At 61.3% G+C, this 12,350-nt stretch overlaps 2 protein-coding genes across 8 annotated transcripts; both read left to right on the top strand.

The window, feature by feature from the left end:
- Positions 1–1,156: 1,156 nt before the first annotated feature.
- On the top strand, positions 1,157–8,533 carry SIDT2 (SID1 transmembrane family member 2). Of its 7 annotated transcripts, none has more exons than XM_015884074.3 (28): positions 1,157–1,516; positions 2,335–2,456; positions 2,526–2,687; positions 2,795–2,840; positions 2,917–3,018; positions 3,097–3,180; positions 3,269–3,380; positions 3,460–3,525; positions 3,597–3,690; positions 3,837–3,892; positions 4,094–4,105; positions 4,192–4,263; positions 4,346–4,420; positions 4,619–4,681; positions 4,922–5,043; positions 5,119–5,192; positions 5,298–5,364; positions 5,490–5,563; positions 5,644–5,767; positions 5,851–5,968; positions 6,033–6,169; positions 6,252–6,360; positions 6,810–6,886; positions 7,019–7,065; positions 7,355–7,460; positions 7,547–7,657; positions 7,732–7,845; positions 7,924–8,533. In XM_015884074.3, exons 1-28 carry the CDS (start codon positions 1,319–1,321, stop codon positions 7,984–7,986), a joined length of 2,607 nt encoding a protein of 868 aa, XP_015739560.3. In that variant the 5' UTR covers positions 1,157–1,318; the 3' UTR covers positions 7,987–8,533. The 7 variants fall into 7 exon arrangements, with proteins under 7 accessions (XP_015739560.3, XP_085382115.1, XP_015739561.2 ...); XM_085525989.1 differs by having other exon boundaries at positions 3,825–3,892; XM_015884075.3 differs by lacking the exon at positions 4,094–4,105.
- Positions 8,534–9,392: 859 nt separating this feature from the next.
- TAGLN (transgelin) lies at positions 9,393–12,133 on the top strand. Its single transcript, XM_015884156.3, has 5 exons — positions 9,393–9,446; positions 10,701–10,899; positions 11,007–11,184; positions 11,256–11,358; positions 11,443–12,133. The coding sequence occupies exons 2-5, from the start codon at positions 10,720–10,722 to the stop codon at positions 11,582–11,584; spliced, it is 603 nt and encodes a 200-aa protein (XP_015739642.1). The 5' UTR covers positions 9,393–9,446; positions 10,701–10,719; the 3' UTR covers positions 11,585–12,133.
- Positions 12,134–12,350: the final 217 nt, after the last annotated feature.

Raw genomic sequence — 12,350 nt, 5'->3', positions numbered from 1 at the left:
GGTTGGGTTCCTTTGCTTTATTCCCTTTAACCTGAAAACAATGCCAAAGCTCTCAGCAATGTTCTGCAGGTGAAGGTAAAAAACTGACTTTTTGGCCCCAGATGAGATTTTTAAGCTCTTATTTTTGATAGCCTTGAAATGCGTAGGGAATGCACCGTCACAAAATCAACCTTAGAGTCGTTCCAGTGGAAGCAATATTTGCATCTCAATAGGAGCTGGGGAGTTCGCTGCGTTCTGCTCCTGGCTCCTCACTGGTTTCTGTCTGTCCCCAAGTAAATCGCTCCACCCATCGGCAGCAGCAGCAGCACCCATCAGCTGGAAGCACCGCGCACACTGCCTGAAAAGTGCTTTGAGATCCTCAGCGAGAGGACCCAGAGAAATAAAGTGCACAGTAGCAGCAATGCTCGCGTCTCTGTATGTTTGTCCAGCAGAGAATAGGCAGAAACCTGCAGCGGAGGTGTTGGGGGTTGAGGTGGAAGGGACCCTGCAAGGCTGCCCGGTGCCACTCCGTGCAGTGCACAGGGACACCCACAGCTCCAGCAGTGCTCAGAGCCCCGTCCAGCCTGACCTTGGCTGTGTGCAGGGACGGGGCACCACCACCTCCATGCTGCACAGCCCCAGCTCTCAGCCTGTCCTCGCAGGGAGGACTTCCATCCCCGGCCCCATTTCTGTGTCCCTCCTCTGGACTCGCTCCAACAGCTCCACGTCTCTCCTGCCCTGAGGACTCCACCTGTGGACGCAGTGCTCCAGGTGAGCTGGCACAGCACAGCAGAGGGGCAGGAGCACCTCCCTGCCCTGCTGCCTGCACTGCTCTGGGTGCAGCCCAGGGTCCGCTTGGCTTTCAGTGCTGCGAGGTGTGGGGCTGGGCTGTTCCATGGGTCCCATCCTCGCTGCCGCCTGTGCCACGTGTCACTGTTGGTCGATCCCGCAGACCGAGGTGTCGGGTGGGGAATGGGGGGGGCTCGGCCCCATTGTGTCGCTGGGTACGGCCGGCTGTATCGCCCCCGGGCAGCGTCCCACTCGGTCCCGTCCCACTCGGTGCCGTCCCACTCGGTTCCGTCCCACCCGGTACCGCCCGCCGCCCTCCGCGTCACTTCCCCGGCCGGGCCCTATGAACGCGTGTCACCGCCCTGACGTCACCGCCGGCTCCGTGTTTACAGCCGTCCGTGGAACGGGGCGATACGGACAGTCCCGCCGGCCTCACCGGGCAGCCCCGCTCCGCAGCGCCGCGCTATGGGGCTGCGAGCCCCGTCACCCCCCGCCTGATCCCCCCCTTGGCCCCGCAGCACGGCAGCCCCGCGCCGGGGATGCGGGCACGATGCCCGCTGCCGGGGCCGCCGCTCTGGCCTGGGTGCTGCTTTGGCTTCTCGCCCCTCCGTCCGCTCGACCCGAACCCCTCGACCCGAAGAAGAACGTGGAGCAGCAGGACGCCGTGTTCGATAGGATCTATACGGACTGGGTGGGCAGCGACACGCTCAACATCTACGCCTTCAACCACACGGTGCTGAGGAACAGGGTGAGCCGGCGGCACCGCGGGGTGGGCACCCACTATAGGTGACCACATTGAAGGGGGTTGTGTTCTCATTTATGGGGTGTGTTCCCCTTTTTGGGGTGAGTTTCTCCTTTTTTAAGGAGTGGATTTCGCATTTCCGGGCTGAGTTTCCCTTTTTGGAGGTGTATTTTGGGGGTGGGGAAGGGGAGAAAAAGTGGGATGTTTCTGGTTTTGGGGTCTATTTCCTGTTTTGGAGGATGTTTCTCATTTAATAGTGTCACAGACTCATTTAATGGCTCAGATTGGAGGGGAGCACAAAGCCCACCCAGTGCCACCCCCAGCCATGGGCAGGGCTGCCCCCACCAGCTCAGGCTGCCCAGGGCCCCATCCCACCTGGCCTTGAGTGCCTGCAGGGATGGGGCACCCACAGCTCTATGGGCAGCAGTGCCAGCTCCTCACCCCCTCACATGTCACCAACACCTCCCCTCGTGTCATTTCAAGCCATTCCCTCACTATCCCATCAGCCATTCCCCCTTGTCTGATCATTTTAGGGTTTATTACCCCAGTTTGGGGTTTATATCCCATTTTTTGGGGCCATGTTTCCCATTTTAGGTGACATTTCCCATTCCCTTCTGCCCTGGCACCAGGCACAAGGGAACCCAGGCAGACCCATGTCTCTCTGCCTGGGATGACAGTGTAGCCAGGCACTAGGGACAGCCATACATCCCCCATTAGGGAGGTGTCCCCCCAGCAGCAGGGGCCGACATATCTGCCAGCTCAGGCTGAGCAAAGTCCACATGCTGGGGAAGGTCCTGCCTGGCCAAAGTGTCACCTTCCCACAGACAGAGGGAGTGCGGGTGTCTGTGAATGTTCTGTCCGACCATAAGGACCTTCCCGTGCTCTTCGTGGTGAGGCAGAAGGAGGCTGTGGTCTCATTCCAAGTGCCACTCATCCTGCGGGGGCTGTGAGTATCAATGAGGCTGAGGGTCCCGGGGCTGTTGGCACAGCTTGGCTCAGCTCCTGTCCACCCCAGGTACCAGCGGAAATACGCCTACCAGGAGGTGAGCCGCACGCTGTGCCAACCACAGACCACGGTGGAGGTGGAGACACAGCACTTCTTTGTGGACGTCTCCACTCTGTCCCTTAACGCCTCCTACCAGCTGCGGGTCACCCGCGTGGAGAACTTTGTGCTGCGGTGAGGGACCCCCATCCCCTGTCCTACACCTCCCACCCCCCATCCCCTGCCTGCTGTTATGGGGCTGCCCCACTGGGCGGCCCTCATCTCCTCTGTGCTCTCTGCAGGACGAATGAAGCCTTCACCTTCAATGCTACAGCGTCACAGCCGCAGGTGAGGGGCTGTGCTGGGGCAGAGGGGCAGCGCCAGTGGGAACAGTGTGGGGAACGATGTGTCCTTCTGCCCACAGTACTTCAAGTATGAGTTCCCTGACGGAGTGGACTCGGTGATTGTGAAGGTGACCTCAGCCATGGCCTTCCCCTGCTCCGTCATCTCCATCCAGGACATCCTGGTAGGAAGGGGCTCAGGGTCTCACCGGGCAGCCCGTGCTGCTTGGCTATGCTGATGGCTCCATCCCTCTGCCCAACAGTGCCCTGTCTACGACCTGGACAACAACGTGGCCTTCATTGGGATGTACCAGACCATGACCAAGAAGGCGGCCATCACAGTGCAGGTGGGTGTGCGGGGGACAGCCCAGCCCTGTAGGGTCCCACACACCCTGTCTGGGTGCTGCTGATCCATGTCTCTCCCCAACACTGCAGAGGAAGGATTTCCCCAGCAACAGCTTCTATGTGGTGGTTGTGGTGAAGACGGAAGATGAGGCGTGTGGAGGAGCCCTCCCCTATTACCCCCTCTCCAAACGCACCTCCCCAGGTACGCACTGTGGGGCTCGTGCTGGGTATGGGGCTGGCCCCATGCTGTGGGGCTGATTCCTGCCCTTGCCTTCCCACAGATGAGCCAGTGGATCTGCACAACCGGCAGAAGATGCTGGAGGTGATGGTGTCACCAGCCATAACCTGTAAGTCTGGGTGGGAGGTGGCTCTGGGCAGCTCTGGGGGCTGCTCAGTCTCACCCTGAGACTCTCTGCAGCGGAAGCATACGTGAGCAGCATGCTTTTCTGCCTCGGCATCTTCCTCTCCTTCTACGTCATCACGGTGCTCATCGCCTGCTGGGAGAACTGCAGGTGTGGTCCCACAGTCCCACCCTGCTCCACTTCAGGAGCTGGCCACCCCATCCCCTTGCAGGGCCATGTCCATCCCCAGTGCTGCATCCCCTCCTGGTGCTGTGTCCCAGTCCCACATTGCAGCTCACACGCAGTTCCTTTTGCAGGCAGCACAAGAAGAAAGGGCTCCTGGCTGCCATGGACTCGCCCAGCCTGGACACGGGTGAGGGGCTGGGGGCACATGGAGTGGATGTGCCTGGGGCTGCTGGGTCCTTTTCCCCTTTCAAGCCTTTCCTGTGCCAAAGAGCAGAGTCAGGGGTGTCCTGGGGTTTGTCTTCTCTGCTCTGGGGCTGACGCAGCTGAGCTGGGGCTTGGGCAACTGACTGAATCTCTCTCTTTTTCCATGTCTTTCTGGGACCCCCAGCATCCTTACTGGGTAGGTGCCGGCACTGCTGCACACCAGGCGGGCGCAGCCCCGTGTTGGGGTGCTGATGGTGCTGTGTGTCCCCTCCTGCCTTGCAGGGCACACCCACAGCATCCCAGACTCCTTCCTTGGGCATGCCCCCTACATGGGCTGTGGGTACGGCTCCTTTGGTAAGTGCTGCACGCCATCCCTCACCCCCTAATTATGGGGCCGGCAGCCGTGCCACCATGCCCACCCCCTCTGTCGTTCCAGAGAACGGTTCCTCCTGCAGCACTGAGGCCATCACGGACAGCATGGGCTCTGCAGACATCTCCTATGGATATGTGGGTGCGTGTGGGGCTGCCCCAAGGGCACGACCAGCGATGTGCTCCCTCCATCCCTGGCAGTCCCTTGTTGCCAGCCTGCAGCAGGGGCTCCAGTTGGGCATCACCAACTGGCAGGACGGTGACACGCAGGGGGCTCCCGAGGTGCTGGCTGTGGGCTCAGCCCCCGTCCTGCCCCAATAACTCTCGCTTTCCTTTAAAGGGCAGGAGCAGTTCAAGCGGCGCATCCCGTCCGCCCCGATGAGGCACCAGTACATTGCCATGGGTAGATGTTGGCCCGAGCAGGGATGGTCAAATCAAAGCAATCTGCCCTGCCCAAGCCTGGAGCTGGGCACTGACCCAGCCGTGTCCTCGGCCCCGATGTGGCCACATCCCAGGGTGTAGCTCTGCTCTGTGCCCCATCCTGCCCTGGCGGGGAGGTGTGGGTGTAATTGGGGTGATTGCTGCTGGTGAGGAGCCGTGGGTGCTCAGTGCAGCCCTGCTGACAGCCCTGGCTCTGCTGCAGGTGAGCGGTCGCTGGAGAACGTGGCCGGGCGGCCGCGCCTGGACTCACTCAGCTCTGTTGAGGAGGACGACTACGACACATTGGCTGACATCGACTACGACAAGAATGTCATCCGCACCAAGGTTGGTCCATCTGCCCATGCATTGCCGTGCCGTGCTGTGCCCCAGGCTCTGCCCTCACCCTGCTTCTCCTTCCAGCAATACCTCTGCGTGGCCGACCTGGCCCGCAAGGACAAGCGGGTGCTGCGGAAGAAGTACCAGATCTACTTCTGGTGAGCAGGGGGTGGCTGGAGGGCTGGGGTGTGTCTTGGCAGCACCTCTCCCACCGCCCCAGCTGGGTGGCAGGGACAGTGGTGACGCTGCTGTGACCCTCCCAGGAACATTGCCACCATCGCTGTGTTCTACGCGCTGCCTGTTGTCCAGCTCGTCATCACCTACCAGACGGTGAGCAGGCAGGAGCACCCCACACCGTGCTCTGCAGCCACCATGGGGACGAGCCCCTGTCCCTGGGTGTGCCCCCATCTCCTCCTTCTTCTCCTCCACCTCCTCTCATTGTACCACATCTGTAGGTGGTGAATGTCACTGGCAACCAGGACATCTGCTACTACAACTTCCTGTGTGCCCACCCGCTGGGGAACCTCAGGTGGGAGAGTGGGGTCCTGGCATAGAGCAGGGCTGTGTGTGTGGGTCCTGGGGCACTAATGGGCTGACCCCCCCCTGCAGCGCCTTCAACAACATCATCAGCAACTTGGGCTACGTGCTGCTGGGTTTGCTCTTCCTGCTCATCATCCTGCAGCGGGAGATCAACTACAACCGGGCTCTCATGCGCAATGACACACATGCCCTGGTAAGGATACACAGCCAGCAGGCTGCATCCCCATGGAGCTCAGCTCCCCCAGGTGCCAATTCCCCTCCTCTCTGCCCCTGCAGGAGTGTGGCATCCCAAAGCACTTTGGGCTCTTCTATGCCATGGGGACGGCGCTGATGATGGAGGGGCTGCTCAGTGCCTGCTACCACGTCTGCCCCAACTACACCAACTTCCAGTTCGGTGAGTGCCATCCCAGCACTGCACTGGGAGCTGCTGCAGCCCCTCTCACCGCTCCATCCCGCAGACACCTCCTTCATGTACATGATTGCTGGGCTCTGCATGCTGAAGCTGTACCAGAAGCGGCACCCCGACATCAATGCCAGTGCCTACAGCGCCTATGCCTGCCTGGCTGTTGTCATCTTCTTCTCTGTCATTGGTGTGGTGAGTGTGAGCACGCAGAGGGGCTGGGCATGGTGTGAAGGGGCCACTTGCCCACCTGCTGGTCATTGGGCTCTCCCCAAAGGTCTTTGGCAAAGGCAACATGGTCTTCTGGATCATCTTCTCTGTCATGCACATCATGGCCACGTTGCTGCTGAGCACCCAGCTCTACTACATGGGGCGCTGGAAGCTCGGTGAGGGTTGAGTGTGGGTCTGCATGGGGGGTCATGCTGCAGGCAGCAGGGATGGGAAGGGGTGAGATGGGGTGGGATTGGTTGGGATGGGTTGGATTGGGTTGGAATGGGGAGGGTTGCAATGAAATGAGATGGATTGGACTGGGTTAGGTTAAGATGGGATGCAATGGGTTGGGTTGGAAGGGGATGGGAAGAGATGTGATGAGATGGATTGGGTTGGCATGGGATGCAATCAAATAGCATGGATTGGGTTGCAATATGATGTGATGAGATGCAGTGCAGGGGGATGGGATGGTTTGGAATGGGATGAGACGCAATGGAGTGGGATTCAGTGAAATGGGAAGAAGTGTTGGGTTGGGTTGGGATGTCTTGCAGTCAGATGGGATGGGATGGGATGGGATGGGATGGGGCCAGCTCTGTGCCCAGTACTACATTCCTGCTCTCCACAGACACAGGCATCCTGCGCAGGATCCTTCACGTGATGTACACAGACTGTGTCCGGCAGTGCAGTGGCCCCATGTATGTGGTGAGTGATGGCACCAGAGAGGCAGGGACGTTGCTGGCCACCAGCTCAGGAGAGGTGCTGTGCTGAGACCCTGCTACAGAGTGGCCAGGCACCCGTGTGTTCCCTATTCACCCCTGTTGTCTTCCTTCACAGGACCGAATGGTGCTCTTGGTTATGGGAAACATCATCAACTGGTCCCTGTAAGTCCAGAGCCAGGAGCAATCGAGACCCCCGCACAGCTTCCTCCATGCCCAGACCCCCCCATGCCCCCTGCTGCTCCCACCCTGCTCCCCTCAGCCCCCCCAGCCATTGTCCCCATCTGGGCTGAGGATCCCCAGCTCATGACAGCTGTGAGCCATGCACAGCATGAGCCCCCCACACCCACAGCACACAGTGCTCCTGCAGTGCCCAGAGGGGCAGAACCAGAGGGTGGACAGTGGGGCATGGGGGAGGAGTCCCCAGGCTGTGCTGACCCCGCTGCCTCCCCAGCGCTGCCTATGGGCTCCTTGTCCGTCCCAATGACTTCGCTTCCTACCTGCTGGCCATCGGCATCTGCAACCTGCTCCTCTACTTCGCCTTCTACATCATCATGAAGGTGTGAGCCATGGGCTGGCCATGGGGGCACCCATACCTAGTGGGAGGGTGGTAGGGAGGTGTGTAGTAACTCACCGTCTCCTCCAGCTCCGCAGCGGTGAACGCATCAAACTCATTCCCCTGCTCTGCATCATCGGCACCTCCGTGGTCTGGGGCTTTGCACTCTTCTTCTTCTTCCAGGGGCTCAGCACCTGGCAGGTAGGTGTGTGGCCGTGCAGGGTGTGGGGTGTCTGTGGGGCAGACGTGGTGATGGCTGCCCCCATCCTGCACAGAAAACACCAGCGGAGTCCCGGGAGCACAACCGTGACTGCATCCTGCTTGACTTCTTTGACGACCACGACATCTGGCACTTCCTCTCCTCCATTGCCATGTTCGGTTCCTTCCTGGTAGGTGCTGCTGGCTGTGCTGATTCCCACCCCCCATCCCTGCTGCCCATCCCACTGCCGCCCCATTTTCCTCTGCAGGTGCTGCTGACGCTGGATGATGACTTAGACTGCGTCCAGCGGGACAAGATCTACGTCTTCTAGAGCCTGGAGGAGAGGGCCCAGGCACAGTGCAGCACCCAGGACCCTGCCATCCTATTGCCACTGCGGTGCAACCACCCAGGGCTGTGCCAAAAGCCCAGCAGGACCCCGTGGGCCATCCCCATGCTGTGGGTTCTCACTGGATGCTCCGTCCTCCTCGCCATCCCCACAGCAGGCTGGGGTCCCTTGGTCCCACTGTACCTCCTGCTCACCATGGGTGCCCAGCACTCGTCCTCACCTAAAACAGTTCTGGGGATGCACTGCGGTGCCCGGCCCTAATCCTGCACCAGGACTGCGCCCATCCTTGGTGACAAGTGACACTGGAAAGGCGCTGGTGGGCTGCACGTCCCGCAGCTCCACACACACCAGTGTGGGACCTTCAGTGCCTAACGCCCAGGTGTGGGGCACGGCGATGCCTTCACACCCCGGGGCAGCCACGAGGTGGTCTGGATCAGCGCCTCTCGGGGTTTTTATTCTCCCGTCCCCTGTAAGAGCTCAGCACTCAGCTGGGCTCCGGGCGGCTCCATTAAAGTCTCTGCACTTTACAGCAGCTGCTGCCTCCTGTTGGGAATGGGGTCGGGGCTGGGGCTGGGGTCTCAGTGGATGCACCCTGCCGCTGGGTGTCAGCCACACTCTGGGCATAGGGTTCTGTGTGCTGCAGTCATTGGGTTGGGGTGGGGGGGAGTTTGGCACCCCTAGGGAAGGATGTTTGGAGTCCTGGGGTTGTGCCCCTCGCTGAGCACACAGGATCCCCATGGGATGAGCTTGGAGCTGTGGCTGTGCCACATGGCAGCTCCTGGCACAGCAGAGGGTTGGGCAGAGCCCACAACAGTGTGGCTGTGCCAAACACTGAGCCCTATCGCACCCTGTCCCAACATCAGCTCTGCCCCCACCCTGCTGTATCCTGCCCACCCCACTGGGGCAGAGCAAAAAAGACCTTTTGTGCCTGTAGGATGCCCATAGCCTCACTGCCCTGCACTGCCCAGCCCACACTCAGCTGTGCCCTCCAAGAGCCCCCTGTGCACTGTGGCCATCCCATACCCCAACCTTGCACCCGCTGCCCCCCATGCCCCCACCCACCAGCAGCCTCCCAACCCTGCGGTGAGCACAGGGGAAAGCCAGCCATGAAGTCAGGGCAGAAAACTCCACAAGTGCCTGCCTATAAAAGGATTTACTTCATCAGAGCCCCCGGGTCCCGCTTCCTCCCTGCCCCAAAACCATTGGGGCTGAGGCATGCAGGGAATGCTCCGGCACGGGCTTTAGTCACTGGTTTTCGGAGTCTTTCCCCAAATATGGTGCCTGGGCTGGAGTCATGGTGTGCTGTGGGGCTGTGGGAGGGCTGGGGGCTGTCCTGAGGGCTGCTGACATCACTGTCCGGCCTTTTAGCACAGCGTCGGCCTCCGAACTGTGCAGTGTGTTGGCATCCACCGAGCATCGCCCCTCACCTCCGTCAGCTGTTGCTTGTGAGTCCTATGGGGTTGCTGGAGGGGGGGTGTTGTCCTGTGGCTGCCGGTCCCTGGGATGGGGATGCTGCTGTGGGGATGAGGATGATGCTCCCCACATCTGGGGCCTTGGTCTGTGGACTGGGATGCTGCTCTTGAGGATGGGGATGATGCCATGATGCTGCTGGGGTGGAAATGCTGCTGGTTGGGATGACGGTGGTGCTTTCTGGTTTGGGGTTCTGCTCCCTGGGCTGGGGATGCTGCTCAGTGCACGCAGCTGCCCCTGGGACTCAGCACCACTTTGCTGCTGGGGCTCCGTGGCTCATAGGAGCGGTGTTGGTGGGTGCTGGCTCAGTCCAGCTCTGGCTGTGCAGGGGAAGCAGATGCATCCCCCAATGACTGAATACCTGCAGGAAAGGAGCATGGCACTGTGCAGGGAGACAGGTCAAGAGGTGGGTGTGGGGTTTGTCTGGGTTCAGCAGCATTGGAGACAGAGCACAGGGCTGTCTGTGGGGCTCATGGGGTCCGGTGCTGCTGGTGGAGAGCAGGATGTGTGTTCTGCTCTGCTCCATGTGTGCTCTGCTCTGCTCTGCTGGCTGTGCCAGGGCTCGGTGCCGTCCTGCAGGAGTCAGGAGGCTCTGCCCAGTGAACAGGGTGAGCTGGCTGCTGGGGAAGCCCAGGGAAGGAGTGGATGTGGAACCAGGCGTGCTGCTCCATGGCTCAGCCCCAGCACCCACCTGGCTTTAACCCAAGCAGGAGCTGCACAGGGAGGAACAAGGCCAGCTCCATGGGGGTTTAGCTGCTGGCTCCCCATCACTTCTCCCTCCTGGCTCCCATCCTGACATCCCCTGGCACTGCCCACCACAGCCACCCTCTGCTCTGCCCGCACCATGTCCTTACAAGGGCACGGGACAGGTCCTGCCATGGCATGGTCCTGCTGGTGCTGGCATGGGGACATGCCCATGGCACTCTGCTGAGCCACAGCCACCCAGCTCTACTGCCTGCTCCCTGCCTGGGCATCTGCTGGCAGATCCAGCCATGGCCACCCAATGCTGGGGACATCCACACCAGCAGGAGCTGAGTGAGATGGGGATGGGGCAGCGCACCCCAATGCACATGGATCCCCAATGGATCATGGCCGTGCACACACCTCCAGATCTCCATTGGCATCAGCAGCCATTGCCTGCCCCGGGATGAGCTCAGGGAGGATGCCATGGGATGCAGCACTGCTGGGTGTGGGGGCAGGCAGCCCCTCACTGCCCCCTCCCGCTGCAGGTCTCTGCCCACCGCAGCCATGGCAAACAAGGGCCCGGCCTATGGCATGAGCAGGGACGTCCAGTCCAAGATCGAGAAGAAGTATGACGATGAGCTGGAGGATCGCCTGGTGGAGTGGATCGTGGCTCAGTGTGGGTCCAGCGTGGGCCGCCCAGACCGGGGCCGCCTGGGCTTCCAGGTCTGGCTGAAGAACGGCATCGTAAGTGCGAGGCTGGATGGGTGGGAGCGATGCATTACAGCACAGCACCGTGCATTACGGCACAGCATGGCACAGTGCGCAGGGCTCAGCCTCTCCTCTGCCTGCAGGTCCTCAGCCAGCTGGTCAACAGCCTCTACCCTGACGGCTCCAAGCCCGTCAAGATCCCCGACAGCCCCCCCACCATGGTGTTCAAGCAGATGGAACAGATCGCCCAGTTCCTCAAGGCGGCTGAGGACTATGGCGTGGTCAAGACAGACATGTTCCAGACTGTGGATCTCTTTGAAGGTGTGTGTCCGGGTGGGTGGGGGGCTGCATGTTGGGGGGCTCACAGCGCTCACGGTGCTGCCCTCCCATAGCCAAGGATATGGCGGCGGTGCAGAGGACACTGGTGGCCCTGGGGAGCCTGGCGGTGACCAAGAACGACGGGCATTACCACGGGGATCCCAACTGGTTCATGAAGTAAGTGGGAGCTCAGCCCTGGGGGGGTGTTGGGGTTTGGGTGGGGGGTGCTGGTGCCCCATCGCCTCTCTGTGTTTCCTGCAGGAAGGCGCAGGAGCACAAGCGGGAGTTCTCCGAGAGCCAGCTGAAGGAGGGCAAGAACATCATCGGCTTACAGATGGGGACCAACAAGGGCGCGTCACAGGCGGGGATGAGCTACGGCCGACCCCGGCAGATCATCAGCTAAGCAGCCCCCGCCTCCCCCAGCCCCAGCCAGGACCTCCGTCTCCGCTCCCTCTGCCCCTCGTGCCGCAGCTGCTGGGGCAACGGCGACAACAAGCGCCCCTCACCGATTGGTATTTATTGAAATCAAAAAGCCAGCCAGCCCAAACGACCCTTCAGCGCATCGACCGGCAGCACGCACCGAGCGGCGGCCCCCGCGGCGATGCTGGTGCAGCCCGGCCATGCCCTGCCGTGCTCGCTCCGGCTCCCGGGCGGCCTCTCGAGCTCTCTCCTCTTCTCTCCGGCCTCGCACGCTCCCCGCTTCACCCCTGCGAGCCCCGCCGCGACCTGGCCCTGCCCCGCTGTGCCGAGCCGCGCTCGTGGGGACCCACGGTGCCCCATCGCCCCCCCCGGGACGGGCGCGTACCCCAGCACCCGGAGCCACCCCGCCCGCCCATCACCCCGCACCGGCCAAGCGTCACTCCGGCAGAGATCCTTGCGAATGGGGAGAAAAGAAAATTGGCCTCTGTTTTGTACTTTGTTTTTGTCAAAATTAAAAAGGTTGTTCATCTTATAGCGCGGCGTGACGAGCTTTTCCTCCTGCCTGTAGCTGGGGGCACACAGGGAAGCCAAAGCCCCCGCTGAGCCGAGGGGTCTCTGTGCTCTCCCAATGGCTGCTGCCATTCCTTGTTCCACCTGCCCAGCCCTCACTCAGCCCTGCTCCGGCTGCAGGGATCAGAGTGCAGAAGGCAATGGGCACCCAGGATGGGGTGTCACAAGCCAAGCAAGGC

Source organism: Coturnix japonica, chromosome 34 (assembly GCF_054131305.1).
Source record: "Coturnix japonica strain WE chromosome 34, WE-NBRP24, whole genome shotgun sequence".
Taxonomy (NCBI): domain Eukaryota; kingdom Metazoa; phylum Chordata; class Aves; order Galliformes; family Phasianidae; genus Coturnix; species Coturnix japonica.
The sequence above is the reverse complement of the archived record's forward strand: the minus strand, read 5'-3'. Positions and strand labels throughout refer to the sequence as shown.